Source organism: Oncorhynchus mykiss, chromosome 17, assembly GCF_057628025.1.
Source record: "Oncorhynchus mykiss isolate SJ-2025 chromosome 17, ASM5762802v1, whole genome shotgun sequence".
Classification (NCBI taxonomy): domain Eukaryota; kingdom Metazoa; phylum Chordata; class Actinopteri; order Salmoniformes; family Salmonidae; genus Oncorhynchus; species Oncorhynchus mykiss.
The window spans coordinates 41,281,621-41,298,727 of NC_143038.1; the positions used below are offsets into that span (position 1 = coordinate 41,281,621).

General features: G+C 44.5%; 1 protein-coding gene across 2 annotated transcripts in view; it reads left to right on the forward strand.

Annotated features, from left to right (window-relative positions):
• The window catches only part of LOC110494196 (timeless circadian clock), a 33,967-nt gene extending 17,616 nt beyond the window's left edge, over positions 1 to 16,351 (forward strand). For both annotated transcript variants that reach the window (XM_021569031.3, XM_021569029.3), the window contains exons 6-31: positions 2,021 to 2,083; positions 2,226 to 2,327; positions 2,676 to 2,831; positions 3,077 to 3,210; positions 3,555 to 3,642; positions 3,845 to 4,021; positions 6,751 to 6,968; positions 7,147 to 7,250; positions 7,360 to 7,529; positions 7,790 to 7,915; positions 8,344 to 8,495; positions 8,758 to 8,855; positions 9,305 to 9,422; positions 9,641 to 9,842; positions 10,279 to 10,424; positions 10,538 to 10,623; positions 12,279 to 12,402; positions 12,589 to 12,671; positions 12,920 to 13,080; positions 13,227 to 13,452; positions 13,652 to 13,720; positions 13,891 to 14,009; positions 14,247 to 14,493; positions 14,856 to 14,895; positions 14,976 to 15,040; positions 15,248 to 16,351. In XM_021569031.3, coding sequence (XP_021424706.2) covers positions 2,021 to 2,083; positions 2,226 to 2,327; positions 2,676 to 2,831; positions 3,077 to 3,210; positions 3,555 to 3,642; positions 3,845 to 4,021; positions 6,751 to 6,968; positions 7,147 to 7,250; positions 7,360 to 7,529; positions 7,790 to 7,915; positions 8,344 to 8,495; positions 8,758 to 8,855; positions 9,305 to 9,422; positions 9,641 to 9,842; positions 10,279 to 10,424; positions 10,538 to 10,623; positions 12,279 to 12,402; positions 12,589 to 12,671; positions 12,920 to 13,080; positions 13,227 to 13,452; positions 13,652 to 13,720; positions 13,891 to 14,009; positions 14,247 to 14,493; positions 14,856 to 14,895; positions 14,976 to 15,040; positions 15,248 to 15,372 — 3,399 coding nt within the window. In that variant the 3' untranslated portion in view covers positions 15,373 to 16,351. The remainder of the gene's footprint in view (positions 1 to 2,020; positions 2,084 to 2,225; positions 2,328 to 2,675; positions 2,832 to 3,076; positions 3,211 to 3,554; positions 3,643 to 3,844; positions 4,022 to 6,750; positions 6,969 to 7,146; positions 7,251 to 7,359; positions 7,530 to 7,789; positions 7,916 to 8,343; positions 8,496 to 8,757; positions 8,856 to 9,304; positions 9,423 to 9,640; positions 9,843 to 10,278; positions 10,425 to 10,537; positions 10,624 to 12,278; positions 12,403 to 12,588; positions 12,672 to 12,919; positions 13,081 to 13,226; positions 13,453 to 13,651; positions 13,721 to 13,890; positions 14,010 to 14,246; positions 14,494 to 14,855; positions 14,896 to 14,975; positions 15,041 to 15,247) is intronic.
• Positions 16,352 to 17,107: the final 756 nt, after the last annotated feature.

The window sequence follows — 17,107 nt, forward strand, 5'->3', positions numbered from 1 at the left end:
ACGCATAATGCACATCCACTAATACTGACTAACTTCTGGTAGCAGACACTATAGAAAAATAACACAGGACTCATAAACAATCTCTCAAACACAAGCCCCCTGCTAGTCAGTAGCCAGCTAATCTTTAGATTTAAAGTCTAGCCTTTTTGAATCTGTTTGCTTGCTAACAAGGTAGAACAGTTGAACTGTTACGTCTGTCTCCAACTGTTTTAGAACACAGCCTGTTGACTTTGTTTACGTGTTGAAATGGCCTACCTGGATAAGAAAATGCTTATTTTTCAGAATGTGAATGTCTAAGCAAGTTCCTTTAAAAAAATACGTATTTCCATGCTCCTTGCACATTTGATAAAATAAAGATTAGACGGCTATACTGAATTTAAATACAAACGTAACATGCAACAATGTTCAAAGATTTTACTGTGTTACAGTTTTAATATAAGGAAATCAGTCCATTGAAGTAAATTCATTAGGCCCTATTCTATGGATTTCACATGGCTGGGAATACAGATATGCATTGATTTTGTTGGTCACAGATATATATATTTTTTAAGTAGGGGCGTGGATCAGAAAACCAGTCAGTATCTGCTGACCACCATTTGCATCATGCAATGTGACATCTCCTTCGCATAAAGCTGATCAGGCTGTTGATTGTGGCCTGTGGAATGTTGTCCCACTCCTCTTCAGTGGCTGTACGAAGTTGCTGGAGATCGGGGTGGCAGGTAGCCTAGTGGTTAGGGCGTTGGGCCAGTAACCGAAAGGTTGCTAGATCGAATCCCCGAGCTGACAAGGTAAAAATCTGTCCTGCCCCTGAACAAGTTAACCCAATGTTCCTAGGCCATCTTTGTAAATAAGAATTTGTTCTTAACTGACTTACCTAGTTAAATTAAGGTAAAATAAAAGATTGGCTGGAACTAGAACTCACTGTCGTGTACATGTCAATCCAGAGCATCTAAAACATGCTCAGTGGGTGACATGTCTGGTGAGTGTGCAGGCCATGAAAGAACAGGGACATTTTCAGCTTTCAGGAATTGTGTACAGATCTTTGTGACATGGGGTCGTGGATTATCATGCTGGCGGTGGATTAATGCACAACAATGCATTCAAATTGCCATCGATAAAATGCAATTGTGTTCATTGTCTGTAGTTTATGCCTGCCCCTACCATAACCCCACCACCATGGGGTGTTCACAACGTTGACATCAGCAAACTGCTCGCCCACACAACGCCATACATGTAGCTTGTGAGGCCGGTTGGACGTACTGACGTACTGACAAATTCTCTAAAACGAAGTTCGAGGTGGCTTATTGGTTGGGAAATTAACATTAAAATCCTTGGCAACAGCTCTGCTGGACATTCCTGAGGTGAGCATACCAATTGCTTGCTCCCTCAACTTGAGACATCTGTGGCATTGTATTGTGTGACAAAACTGCACATTTTAAAGTGGCCTTTCATTGTCCCCAGCACAAGGTGCACCGTTGTAATGATCATGCTGTTTAATCAGCGTTTTGATATGCCACACCTGTCATGTAGATGGATTATCTTGGCAAAGGAGAAATGCTTACAAATAGGTATGTCAACACTGCTGAGCTGCTGAGGATTATGTCTGTAATAAAGCCCTTTTGTGGTTGGCTGGGCCTGGCTCCCCAGTGGATAGGCCTGGCTGTCAAGGTGCTGGACCCCTGCCCCGTCATGTGAAATCCATAGATTAGCCTGCTCAATTTATTTCAATAGATTGATTTCCTTATATGAACTGTAACTTAGTAAAATCTTAAAAATTGTTGCATGTTGCCTTTGTTTTTGTTCAGTGTGTGTGTGTGTATATATAATCTCCCAGACCTACACCGTATTCCCTTTTATAGTACCTTTTACCAGAGCTCTATTGGGGCCATTTGGAAAACATCCTCTGTGATTATCTATTTGAGCCCATTCTAAGGGGTAGAGGGAGGAATACGGAATGATTGTATGTAGCAGTATGATGTGTATGGTTGACTCGTCTCCTTGTGTCTCTCCCTTTCCTCAGGCTTTTGCCAATGAAAAGGTGTTTGGAGTTCTGAGTGAGACCCTGTACACCCTGCTGCAACTGGTGAGTGTTATACTTTCAGACTACAACACCACAGAATGGAGTCCTCCACAAATAATCCTGGTCTTTTCCAAAAAATAAGAGTGAGAAACAGTGGCTCTGTGTTAAATGATTCTCTCTCCCTTTATCTGTCTCTGTCGGTCAGGACTGGGAGCAGAGGCAGGAGGAAGACAACCTGCTGATTGAGAGGATTCTGCTGCTGGTCAGGAATGTACTGCATGTCCCCGCTGACCCCTACGAGGAGAAGGTCAGAGTTCACTGTGTCAGGTCGTGCTGTGACCCCATTCGGTACATTCCCAAGCAGCAGACCCTGCCGAGTTAAAAAAAAAAAAAAAAAGTTTATTTTATTTTTTATTTTAAAATGGTTGTTTTTTAGCCTTGGTTCATCTGTCAATCTCTCATCGTATTGAACTCTCTTTCTCACTGTCTTTTCTGTTTTCCTACCTTTCACTACTCCCCATCCTTTATTTCTTTCTCTTGCATCTCTTCTCTTCTCTCTCTCTACCTACCTATTCTCTTTTTCCTCTCCCTATCTCCTCCCCATCTCCTATCCTTTTCTGCTTCCTCCCTCCTTTCTCCTCTGGTATGGCTGTAGAACGTGGATGATGATGCCAGTGTGCATGACAAGCTGCTGTGGGCCATCCACATGAGTGGTCTAGATGACCTGATCAAGTTCCTGGCCTCTGCACAGAGCGAGCAGCAGTGGAGCATGCATGTGCTGGAGGTCATCTCCCTCATGTTCAGAGACCAGGTGAGACCAGAGAGGGAGACACCTGGGCCCATATCCATAATGTATCGCAGAGTAGGGTTGCTGATCTAGGACTAGGTACCTGTCTGTGTAATCTTATGCATTATGACCTAAAAGGCTTAGAATTAATCAAACATTCCAGCTTCTGCTACACCCAATATGGCTGCCGATACACAGCCCACAGACTATTACTTTTAATGAAAGGGTCCATTCTATTGATTCTGATTCTATATTCTCCCTCCCTGCAGACGCCGGAACTCCTGGTGAGTGCGGGTCAGGCTCGTTCAGCTCAGGAGAAACAGAGAGATGCCCAGGAGCTGGAGGCACTACGACAAAAAGAGCAAGCGGAGAAACGCAGCCGCACCCTCCAGAGAGGAACCCGGTAACTACACTGATCTCTGCAGTTTTTCTCAGCAAGACATGCTCTTTAGATGTAGATTAGATACCATCTGACCTCAGAGCAGTTGAAGAGAGTGTGATATGCTCTAGAGCACAGGAGGTTGGTGGTACCTTAATAGGGGCGGACAGGCTTGTGATAATGGCTGGAGCGGGGTAAGTGGAATGGAATCCAAATACATGGTTTCTATGTGTTTGAAGCCATTCCATTTCCTCCATTCCAGCCAATATTATGAGCCTTCCTCCCCTCAGCAGCCTCCACTGCTTTGGAGAGATGCCAGGTAAAAAAAATACTTTCAGAATTGTCTGATGCCTTTCCCTCTCTTTCAGACACTCTCGCTTTGGAGGCTCGTATGTGGTTCAGGGACTCAAGTCCATTGGCGAGAAAGATGTGATCTACCACCGAGGCCTTCACAACGTGAGTGCGAAATCCTAGAGCAGTACCCCAAAATTGTATTACCGGGGAGTTGGCATTTGAAGCAGGTTTCCTAGATAAAGGTCAAAGCTATTATAACGAATGGAAAAACCAACATTTGCATTTCCAAGCTGAAATGTCAAGTAGTTAAATCTGTCCTTTCTCGTTATCCTACCGGTCCCTTCTTACATGTCTTTGTTCCTAGTTCAAGAACTACACCCACGATGAAGGCAAGGCGGTGAGACGTGTGCCCAAGCGGAAGCTGCACGCTCGAGACTCGGAGGGCAAACGCCGCTCGGCCCTCAACGTGCGCCTCTTCCTGCGCGAGTTCTGCATGGACTTCCTGGAGAACTGCTATAATCGCCTCATGTACCTGGTCAAGGTGAGGAGAAGGGGTCACAACACGGCATGATGGCCAAAGAAATGACTATCACACTGGAGGGGGTGTACTGCCCAATATAGGGTGTGCGTCACAATAATATGTCCTTCCTCCTGAAGTGTGTACTCGTTCATTACTCCTCATTATTTAAAAGCATTGGATTGGTGTTGGCCTGGCCTAGAGCAGTTGTACTCAAAGTCTGGGTCAGTGGGGTCGCCAAGATTTAAAGCTGCAGTATGTAACTTTTTGGGCGACGGGACCAAATTCACATATAAATGTGAGTTCTAGATGTCCTTCTTGTTGAAAGCAAGTTTGACGCGGTAGATCATCTGTTTGATGTGCTCTACTTCTATGTTTCCCATTCGTAAATGTTTTTGCATCTTGCTTGCTGTTTAGTACACCAGCTTCAAACAGCTGAAAATAAAATCATTGAGGTTATTGAAAAGATATCGAGGAGCGATTTCTGCATATTGCACCTTTAAAGAAAATAAATGTAAATGTATTGTATTTGATAAAAAAATAATTGAATGTTATTTGTCAATGGAAAAATGTATTTACATTTTTATATATATATACACTCCTCAAAAAAATAAAGGGAACACTTAAACAACACAATGTAACTCCGAGTCAATCACACTTCTGTGAAATCAAACTGTCCACTTAGGAAGCAACACTGATTGACAATACATTTCACATGCTGTTGTGCAAATAGACAACAGGTTGAAAGTATAGGCAATTAGCAAGACACCCCCAAAAAAGGAGTGGTTTTGCAGGTGGGGACCACAGACCTCTTCTCAGTTCCTATGCTTCCTGGCTGATGTTTTGGTCACTTTTGAATGCTGGCGGTGCTTTCACTCTAGTGGTAGCATGAGACGGAGTCTACAACCCACACAAGTGGCTCAGGTAGTGCAGCTCATCCAGGATGGGACATCAATGCGAGCTGAGGCAAGAAGGTTTGCTGTGTCTGTCAGCGTAGTGTCCAGAGCATGGAGGCGCTACCAGGAGACAGGCCAGTACATCAGGAGACGTGGAGGAGGCCGTAGGAGGGCAACAACCCAGCAGCAGGACCGCTACCTCCGCCTTTGTGCAAGGAGGAGCAGGAGGAGCACTGCCAGAGCAGTTTGTCTGCTCAAACGGTCAGAAACAGACTCCATGAGGGTGGTATGAGGGCCCGACGTCCACAGGTGGGGGTTGTGCTTACAGCCCAACACCGTGAAGGACGTTTGGCATTTGCCAGAGAACACCAAGATTGGCAAATTTGCCACTGGCGCCCTGTGCTCTTCACAGATGAAAGCAGGTTCACACTGAGCACATGTGACAGAAGTGGCAGTCTGGAGACGCCGTGGAGAACGTTCTGCTGCCTGCAACATCCTCCAGCGTGACTGGTTTGGCGGTGGGTCAGTCATGGTGTGGGGTGGCATTTCTTTGGGGGGCCGCACAGCCCTCCATGTGCTCGCCAGAGGTAGCCTGACTGCCATTAGGTACCGAGATGAGATCCTCAGACCCCTTGTGAGACCATATGCTGGTGTGGTTGGCCCTGGGTTCCTCCTAATGCAAGACAATGCTAGACCTCATGTGGCTGGAGTGTCAGCAGTTCCTGCAAGAGGAAGGCATTGATGCTATGGACTGGCCCACCCGTTTGTTCCCCAGACCTGAATCCAATTGAGCACATCTGGGACATCATGTCTCGCTCCATCCACCAACGCCACGTTGCACCACAGACTGTCCAGGAGTTGGCGTATGCTTTAGTCCAGGTCTGGGAGGAGATCCCTCAGGAGACCATCCGCCACCTCATCAGGAGCATGCCCAGGCGTTTTAGGGAGGTCATACAGGCACGTGGAGGCCACACACTACTGAGCCTCATTTTGACTTGTTTTAAGGACATTACATCAAAGTTGGATCAGCCTGTAGTGTGGTTTTCCACTTTAATTTTGAGTGTGACTCCAAATCCAGACCTCCATGGGTTGATAAATTTGATTTCCATTGATCATTTTGTGTGATTTTGTTATCAGCACATTCAACTATGTAAAGAAAAAAGTATTTAATGAGAATATTTCATTCATTCAGATCTAGGATGTGTTATTTTAGTGTTCCCTTTATTTTTTTGAGCATTGTATGTAAATACATTTTTCCTTTGTATATAAAAATGTAAATACATTTTTCCATTGACAAATAACATTCAATTCTTGTTCAATTCAGTTCCCGCTTAAAAAGTTTGAATAAGACTGCTGTAAAAGGTTTGAATAAGACTGTCGTAGAGGGAGTTCCCATATACCAGTCTGTCTGCCTGTCTTTTTTTATCCTTGAAAGGAAGTGAACAAGTGCATACTTTGGGAAGGAGAGATTATTGGTAGACAGGGACTCTGACTGTAATTCTGAAAGTAACCATATTTTCCTGAAAGTTGCTGTGTAACATTGTGAATCCAGTTACATCCAAGTTGAGTTACTGGCTTCCTGGCCCAGTCAAAAGCAACATTCTTCCTGCACAGCGAAAAGGTGTGTTTGGATGGTGAAATAGTGGACTTAAAAAAATTTAAAAACTTTATCCCAGAAACTCAGTTACCACATTTTGATTGAATAAAGCCCTATGTTGCACAATATAACAGTGGTTTGAGGCCTGTTTAGGCACAGCGGTCACATTACAGACTCTCAGTCCTATCTATGCAAACAGATCTGAGCTCAGTGCAGTTTGCAACATCACTCACAGCTAGTCTCTCTGTCTGCTTCCACAGGAGGGACTGATCAGGGAACAGGCGCAGCAGCACGACGAGACCTACTACCTATGGGCTCTCAGCTTCTTCATGGCCTTTAACCGCGGCAACGGTTTCCGTGCTGACCTGGTCTCTGAGACAATGTCCATCCGTGCCTTCCACTTTATTGAGCGCAACATCACCAATTACTACGAGATGATGCTCACCGACCGCAAGGAGGCCTCGTCCTGGTCCCGTAGGTGAGTGTGGAAAACAGGGTTATTTTTTTAAGGGAGCCATGTTGGCACTAAAAGTTTTGAAGTCTAATTCGAATGTTATCGTGGACCGTATGGAGCCCACATGGAGGATGGCTTGTACATTTCTGTGTATCTCTCGCTTTGAACATGTAAGAAATACATTTTTGCATGTTTCTTCCAGGATGCACCTGGCTCTGAAGGCGTATCAGGAGCTGCTGCTGACGGTGAACGAGATGGACCGCTCCCGAGACGAGGACATCAGACAGAGCGCGAACGTCATCAAGAGTGAGACGCTTCTCCGGTCTTCCGCTCTTCTCTCCACCTCTTGTCGTTTCCTCTTCTCTTCTTTGTTTCCTCTTTCATTATTTTTCTAAATCCTCTGTCTCCCTTCCAGGTAACATTTTCTACCTGATGGAGTACAGAGAGATCTTCTTGACCCTGCTGAGGAAGTTTGATGAGACAAAGCAGCCTCGCACATTCCTCAGGGACCTGGTGGAGTCCACCCACCTCTTCCTGCGCATGCTGGAGCGCTTCTGCAAGGGACGCAACAACCTGGTGGTGCAGGTGAGCCTCACTCTCTACTCACAGACAGATGGGGGCCACTAGAGGGGTGAAAGGAATGTGCAAGGTGATATTTTGTCAAATAGTGAAGTTGCTGAACTTTCATTTGTTTCTGAAAATGGATTATTGTTGACTTGAACATGCATCAAATGACAGCCCTACAGTTCGTTATTTACAAAAAGGGTATCTGGCTATATGTCGATTCAGTTCCACTTCATATGATTTATTTTCTGTTATCCAACTCTGCTTCCCTCCTTCTGCAGAGGAAGCGTGTGAAGCGTAAGAAGTCTAAGGGCCGGAAGAATCCGACTGCAGCAGAGACCACCCCCGAGGAACTGGAGGAGACGTGGGGGGCCGTGGCAGAGGAGCTGAGGGCCACTAGCTTTCAGGTCACTGTTGGGGATCAGCCTTGGGGATCAGCCTTGGGGATCAGCCAGGGGACAGTTAACACATGGAGCAGCTAGCTTGTCTCGTCTACTCACCACCAGACTCCATTCCATTTACTGAGGCAGATTGTTGCTTGGTGCTTTCATGGCTTCATGTTGTAGCATTACACTGTTAACAGACAGCTAGGGAGGAGTTCATGGGTGCATCTCGGTTGTCTAAAGTGGCTTCCTCTCTCTGTCTCGTTTCCTTCATAATATTCACTGGTGAAAGCAAATGCCATATGGCTTTCCCCTATTGTATGTGTAGATCAGTGCAGCTGGAGGACAGGAGACAAGTAGAGGAAGATTGTTTAATCTATTGAGATGCAGCCCTAGTGTGTTGCTGTTAATGTGTATGAGTGCTAAATCTGGGTCTGTTTGTATGGCTGCAGTTGTCGGAGGCTCTGACAGAGGGCGCTGTGCCATTTGACGCTGCGTCTGAGACTCCCCTGGAGGAGCAGAGGACTGAGGCCATGGTGCGTGTCCAGGATACCCTGCTCAACAGACTGGGCCCTGAGGCTCTGGGCCTGCTACGAGCCGCGAGGTCAGTCCCACACTCAATCTGACTCTGCTCTCATAGACTTATTTTGGGAAAATCGGTTATAGATGCATCCGCCATTGAACACTACAATATTATTATTTATTTTGGTAGTGCTTTTCTTAAACTCAAAGTGCCCTACATCCACGTGGGTCGATCCACCAAGAGTCAAAACAGCATTTTGATCCGAAGCTACTTTTTAGGCCATTCACTTTACAATAACAAACATGGTGGTTGTCATAATTCTCTTTCTATATTTCTATCATAGGGAGGTGTGGCCAGAGGGAGATGTGTTTGGTTCAGCTGATGTGGAGCCAGAGGAGGAACTGGAGCTCCTCAAACAGATCCTCATTGCCAACCTGCCCAGTGAGTGTCTCTGTGGCGCTGTTGGTAGTACTCGAGTCCAGGACTCGACTTGACTCTGACTTGATTCACAATTTTCATGACAAGTAACTCGACTAGGACTCGACCAGTGGTGACTTTGTCAGAAAATCTCTCTTTTGTATAATTAAACATACTAGCTACAACAGCTAATGTTATATAGCTGTATTATGTAGTTAGCCTTACAAATTTGCAACAATGTAACAAAGTCTACCAGCTTTTAGTACTACCAAGTGACTCAAGTATAAAGGACTTGGACTCGAACACTAGGTACTTGGGACTCGACTTGGACTCGGTTTGGCGACTTGACTACATCACTGGCCTGGTAATTTATCAAATATGGGATTGATATGATTTAATCTGACGTGTATATTAGCAGATGCATTAATATCTACAAAAATAAAGTAGATTAAGAAACACTGTTTTGTTTTGAGGACCACCTCCCCCTGAACCTGGGATGGAGGAGGAGGATGGAGAGTTGGAGGAGGAGGAAGAGCTGGAGTCTGTACGCGTGTCTGAGACGGAGTTCAACTTCCTGGACTTCATCAAGAGGTGAGGGACACAAATTGAGTGTTTACACTACACGTGATCTCAGATTTGCATCACCAGGGCCTCCGTGTCAGGCTCCTGAATACGAAGAACTAGTGATAAAAACATTTACAAAACAGAACATGTTAAAACTGTAATGAATAAGCCCCAGACACTCCATTTGCCCTGTGATAACACTGACCGTTTTAACTCTTCACTGCCCAATGTGCCCTGCCCACCAGGTTTGCCAACCCCAACGTCGTACGTCCCTACCTGCTCCTGCTCCGGTCTTACTCCCAGAACTCCCCCCACACCAACCACTGCATCACACGCATGCTGCACCGCCTGGCCGTCGACCTTAAGATGGACGCCCTGCTCTTCCAGCTTTCTGTCTTCTACCTCTTCAACAAGATCCTAGGAGACCCTGCCTCCACTGCCTATAAGGTTAACCAGGGTCCCGTTCATTAGGGAACACCGTAGCAAAATGTTGCAATGGAAAATTTTAAGTGTTTATTAGACAAGTTCAGCTAGTCCCTCTCTGTTTCGGTCTGTTTTGTGCCTGATAAATGAACCTGAACCACCAAAACACTGGGGTAGATGGGTGCTACCCTGGGAGCTCTCTAGTGTAATCTCACACGTAGGGGAGGAATGATTGTGATGCCGTTTTGAAGTTGATTAATGAACCAATGAACTGAAAAGACGAGAGCATTTGTAAGCGAGCGGACCAGCTTCAGGCTAATGATGGTCTGAATCTTTACCGGAGATACTCACATGTAACTCAAATTACATATCAAGTCCCTTCGGATTTAAAATCCTGTAACCAAGGCACATGGAATCTAATACACTTACATGTTCCAATATTTTTCTCTTCCCCCTACAGGAGCTGGTGACCTTTGCTAAGTTTGTGCTGAACCGTTTCTTTGCCCTGGCGGCTAAAAACAACAAGGCTTTTGTAGAGCTGCTCTTCTGGAAGAGTGTGGGAGCTGCCCGCGAGATGACAGAGGGCTACAGCAAGCCTGGAGATGGGTGTGTGTGTGCGCCTGGGTGTCAGTTAAATAAGTGTCTGTGTTCTCCTACACTTAATGCTTTTCAAGGTTTCCATTTTTAAAAGTAATTTATTGTTCTCATGCTCGTCTCAGAGAGGGGTCTAATAAGAAAGCAAAATGGACGCCAGAGGAAGAGGATGAGCTGCGAACACTCTACGAGGAGCACCGTGACTCTGAAGGTAAACAAAGGACATCACTCCCCTCTGAATTTCCTGTACTTTTATCACCAATCCTTTCATCTATCTGGTGTTTTATGGCATAGCCATCCCATACATACAGTACCAGTCAAAGGTTTGGACACACTTACACATTCAAGGGTTTTTCTTTATTTTTACTATTTTCTACATAGTTTTGATTCTACAATGAAATAATGCATATGGAATCATGTAGTAACCAAAAAAGTGTTAAACAAACCAAAATATATTTGAGATTCAAAGTACTTTGTGTTGCCTTTGTGACAGCTTTGAACACACTTTGCATTCTCTCAACCAGCTTCATGAGGTAGTCACCTGGAATGCTTTTTCAGCCGTGTTGGTGTTCCCAATTACACTGAGCACTTGTTGGCTGCTTTTCCTTCACTCTGTGGTCCAACTCATCCCAAAACATCTCAATTGGGTTGAGGTCAGGTGATTTGTGGAGGCCAGGTCATCTGATGCAGCACTCCATCCCTCTCCTTCTTGGTCAAATAGCCCTTACACAGCCTGGAGGTGTGTTGGGTCATTGTCCTGTTTAAAAACAAATGATAGTCCCACTAAGCGCAAACCAGATGTCGTATCGCTGCAGAATGCTGTGGTAGCCATGCTGGTTAAGTGTGTTTTGAATTCTAAATAAATCAGTGTCACCAGCAAATCACCATCACACCACCTCCTCCATGCTTCACGGTGGGAACCACACATGCGGAGATCATCCTTTCACCTACTCTGCCTTTCAAAAAGACATGACGGTTGGAACCAAAAATCAAAAATTTGGACTCATCAGACCAAAGGACAGATTTCCACCGGTTTAAGGTCCATTGCTCATGTTTCTTGGCCCAAGCAAGTCTCTTCTTCTTATTAATGGTTGGCAGTGTTTTTTTTCAGCAATTTGACCATGAAGGCCTGATTCACGCAGTCTCCTCTGAACAGTTGATGTTGAGATGTGTCTGTTACTTGAACTCTGAAGATTTTATTTGGGCTGCAATTTCTGAGTCTGGTAACTAATGAACTTATCTTCTGCAGCAGAGGTAACTCTGGGTCTTCTTTTCCTGTGGCGGTCCTCATGAGAGCCAGTTTCATCATAGTGCTTGATGGTTTTTGCGACTGCACTTGATGAAACGTTCAAAGTTCATGATATTTTCCACTTTGTCTGACCTTTATGTCCTAAAGTAATGGACTGTCGTTTCTCTTTGCTTATTTGAGCTGTTCTTGCCATAATATGGACTTGGTCTCTTACTAAATAGGGCCATCTTCTGTATACCACCCCTACCTTGTCACAACCCAACTTATTGGCTCAAACGCATTAAAATAAATTCCATACATTTTAACAAGGCACACCTGTTAATTGAAGCTGGTTGAGAGAATGCCAAGAGTGTGCAAAGCTGTCATCAAGTTAAATGGTGGCTACTTTGAAGAATCTCAAATATATTATATATTTTGATTTGTTTTAACACTATTTTCGTTTACTACATGATTCCATGTGTTATTTAATAGTTTTGATGTTTTCACTATTATTCTACGATGTAAAAAAATCAAGAAAAACCCTGGAATGATTGTGTCTAAACTTTTGACTGGTAATGTATGTTCATGAATGCTTGTCCCATATTGTCTCTGAACCTTTGACTCTCGCTCTATCACAGTGCCCGACATTGTTGAGACTCTGCTGCCGTTGCTTAGCAACACCACCCGTACGCGTCGGCAGGTGGTGGCCCAGTTGGTGGCGATGGGACTGGTGGACAGTGTAAAAGACCTGAAGAAACAGAGGTTAGTCCGTGTCATTCAAGGGGGCTTCATGTCTAGGCTACATCCTGTCACCTGATAGCTTTTACCATAGAGAACCTATTCCATATTAATGTCCGTAGATGTAACGTACTGTTTACTTGTCAGTGCTAGTTAGATTATGGAAAGGACACAGCCTGACCTATAGCTTCTGATTTGACATCCCTGAAGGAAAGGCACTCGTATTGTTCTGTGGACAGAGGAGCAGGAAGAAGAGCTACAGATGCTGTTTGAGGAGTTCAGAGACTCCGATGGTACGTTCTGAAGGCGCCCTTGATTCCCATGCTATACCATGTTACCATGGCGATAACGGTTGCCATATTTGTTTGTCTCCATGGTGATAATGGTTGCAGACCTGTGTTGGAAAGCTTTCCGAATTTGCTGTTTTGTGACCGTTCTATTGATTCCTTTGTGCTAGACAAGCTCAATAAAGCCCAGTTGAAGTATTTTGAATTCAGATATCATTTGAACCCAGTTCTGAGTGGTTGTTACATTTCTGTAGATGTGCTGGGGAACATCCTGAAAAAGGTGACGGCTAAACGTTCCCGGGCCCGCATGGTGGAGAAGTTGCTCAGCATGGGCCTGGTCTCTGACCGACGGGAACTCCACAAGAAGAGACGGCGCAACCCTAACGCTCCGGGGAAGAGCGCCGCGATGGGAATGGTGACATGAATTTATTTAACTTTTTTTTGTTGTTTTTGTCTCTTATTGTAATACTGGGTGTCCAGTATTATAGAATAGGTTGGCGATCTAGAAATGTCATAAAACTAGCACCACTATTATTAAAGTATTTGTGTGTAATCTGTTAGACTGAAGAAGAGTTCCTGGCTCATCTCCCTGGAGGTCTAACCGAAGAGCCCATGGACGAGGAGGAGGAGGAGGAGGAGGAAGAAGACGAAGAGGAGAGCGAGGGGGAGGAGCTGGAGAGACAGGCTCCGGCAGCCAGAGGGAGGAAAAGCTGGATGGCAGAGAGGGAGAGCATGGTTGAGAAGAATGCCAGTCTGAGGACCATGGTGTACACTCTACGGCAGGAAGGTGAGAGCAGAGCATTCATGTTTACAGTACGTTTTCAGTACAGACTACCCCTTCTGTGTGTCAGTATAGTAGTATGTTCTTTTCATTTTAACATCACACAAGCTAATCAAAGAAGATTTAATATGGGCAAGAAGGTCACATAACAGTTGGTGTTGGTCAACAGTTGATAAATGGTCCCTAAAGCTGTATTTCGTAACAGGTATGTCAGGACCCCTGTTGTGGCTACAGAACTGCCTGAACAGAACGGCAGATCACCGCGAGGAAGAAGGTGAGTAATAATCCACTTTTAAAAAATGTGACCTGAAAAATATTGGGGGGAAACAACGCAGCATTGAGCATTTTGCTTTTCTTTATCAATGTGAATTGCTGCATTCTTGAAGTGTGGTTGAGGAAATTTGTGCTTTATTGTGGCAGTTAACGTTCTATTTTCGCCATCAGGCTTGTTTCAGCCCGTGCCAATTGTCCCTCTGACTGAGGAGAACGAGGATGCCATGGAGAAAAAGAGCTTTCAGAGGTTACTACGGAAAATAGGGGTCCGAGCACCAGCTGATGAACAGGTTGGCTTTAGGAGAGAACTCTGCTATTTCTATATTTTTTGTCCTACCCACATGATTAAAATTATAGGAATAATCTTCAATTTAATTAATTATATGCAAGATTTGGCTGATATGAGGCACTGAAACTTTGAGAAAGTTGCATTCATAAAAGGCGGTGAAGTGATGTTTTTCAACATGCTTTCCCATAGACTACTGTATAGGTAATACATTTCCTCTGTGTGTCTGGTGATCGATTAGGAGTCATTCTGGAGGATCCCAGCCCAGATGAGACCATCCCAGCTGAGGGGAGCGGCGGAGGTCCTTAGCCATAGTCAGGATGCCCTAGCAGCGGGGGCAGAGGAGTCGGAACAGCCAACCCCAGGGAGCCCCATCCAGGAACAGCAGCAGGGGGAGGCAGACTCTCACGAGCAGAGAGCCCAGGCCCTCCGAGCCCTGCTGCTGGCCCGCAAGATGAAACAGCCCTCTGCCTCAGCAGAACACACAGGTCAGCAGATTAGACATTGGTTGTCTGAAATGGCACCCTATTCACTATATAGTGCACTAGTTTTGACCAGAACCCTATGTGCCCTGGTTGAAAGAATGGCGCTATATATTAGCTGTTATCTCCTACTCAGTTTATACCTCTTGTAACTGATTAACGGTGGAGGTCTCGTAGGATTGATCCCACGCTGTTGCTTTGTTAACCATGACTTTATTAAGAGACAAGGTAATATTTCCAAACTCTTTACACATTTCTAAGTTTAATACGGCTGCTATTTTGTCTTACTAAAAATGGGAATATGAATAACTACTTTATATTCGGAAACACCCACTTTTATATCTACCATGACATTTGTCTTTTCCCAGATTTCACACCTGTTGAAGATTCAGACAGTGCACCTCAGAGGTGAGACACTTCTCCATTCTATTATGTAATAGCATATCTCTGTTCTGTTCTGACTTTTCTCTTCTCCTTTACCATCACAGATCTTCAGAGAAGAAGACCTCCACCAAGAGAAGCCGAGTGGTGTTGGACAGTGATGAGGATGAAGGTACTGTGCTGTCGTCTAATCATAATCTAGTCATATTAGTTTTTTTTACCCATAAACTAGAAATGATAGCCTGGGTGCCAGTCTGTTTAGGCAATGACTGCTGTTTGTTACAGAAGAAACGGTCTGGCATCCAGGCTTAAAGATTATTTACTACGACATTTAAACATGGGGCTGTATTGCTAACACTGCCGTCTCCTCTCCTGACAGAGGACTCTCCTCTCACTATGGACCTGGGGGCAGACGGGGGCGCTGACTCAGACAGGGAGGCGCACTCCGCCCCTGCCAAGCGCAAACGACAGAGGGTCCTGATTGACGATGATGAAGATGATTAGAGGAGAAGTCTTCAGTTTGATTTAGATTTATTCTGTATAGCGCTTTTCCACATATGTGCTTTACAGAGAAAGGGAAAAGCTCAGCTCATTCACCAACAATGTGAGGCATCCATTTGGACCCAATTTGATTGAAGCATCATCATACACCATGCCTCTATGGGGTTGTGTGTAGACTAAGGATGGGGAACATGGACCCTCACTTACCAAATATTTCTCAGAGAAGGCGGTATACAAGTCTTCTCAGACAAAAGACCAGAGAGGGAGAGAACCCCAGGTTTTTAGGTAACATGGTGCATTGATGACTCCTCCCCCTTTGCCTGTACTAACCAATTTGGAAAAGATTCTAGTCCTGATTGACAGCTCACTGTTAATTCATCCTAAATATTTCCATGTGTTTGTTTAATCGTTGTTGTAAGGAGCGGATGGTAAGGCTATTGTATAATTAAGGTGGTTAAAACGACTGGTTGGTTGTGTGGTCTGGTCGCTTATTGTATCCACTGTTTTCACATCCTTATAAGAACACACACCATGGTGTTTATTTTGTTTTTGGCAGTAATGATGTCTTGCAGTATGAGGAAGTGTAGGATGTTCGTTCAAGGATGTTTTTTTTTTAAATGTTTTTGTCGTTTATATTCTTCAATCTCTTTTTTGAGTATCCTTCAATGTTTTGTATTCATTTCAAAGGACCAGCCAAGCCAATATAGGGATTGTACGGTCAATGCCCAGGTTTTAGAATGTGTTACCTCAAACTAGGTTGTTCTATCCATGTGTGTGTCCCAAATGGCACCCTATTCCATTTGGGAAGCAAATTATATAAACTCAAGATTGTTTCAACTGCAGGTGTTCAGTAATCAGCAGATTACTAAACACCTGGGAAATATATCTGCTGTTTTTAAAAAGCTGTTTTCAGAAAGTAGTTTCTCATGTTAGAGTTCAGGGTAAAACCTGCATACGTTGATTAAACAAACAAAAAAAGTAATGAAATGTGAGTGAAACGTTTGTTGCGTCGGTGGGGTATGCTCATCCACTCATGCTGATTTTACACACCAGCACTGTGCCCTTTTCACCACTAGGAGGCACATTTCATTGTTTTACTGTGTAGAGTAGATTCTGTCAACCACCAACTCAATTTCCTGGTGGATTTAATCGGGCAAAGCAGGAAATATTTCAGTGGGTGAAAGAACCAATGTTAAAAGTATTTCTCTCCTACTGAATAGATTTTATGCATTTTTATTCATAATCCTTCAACATTTCAACTTCCCTAATCTTTACTGACTACCCCCTTGTTCATTATCTCAAATGAGCAAAATAACTATTCTGTACTGTTGGCTTAATTTGTCTGTCTTTTTACTGGTTCTACCTGTATTTGCCTATCTCTATTTCCCTAGACCATGTTGCTGTTAGGAAGGGAAGAAAGTGGGTGGGTTCAGAGGGATCCCAGTCTTTACCGTCAGGGTCTGTGGTCTCCCACCTTTCCCAGCTGCGGTGGGGGTTGTCCCTCTGGTCCTTACATCTGGAGCATGTTAGCCACTTCCTGTCGCTAGCATCCGGTCAAGCCCCTAGCCCACAGAGCCGGGATGGGAGAGGCACAGGAGTGGTCTGGGCCTGTACAAACACGACGATTGTGTGTCCTGTTATAAGAATGAGGACCCAGATATTAAATATTGACTGTTTTTTGGGGGGGCCAATGAGGGATGTAATTAACCAATAGAGTAGTATACTAGATCAAATTAAT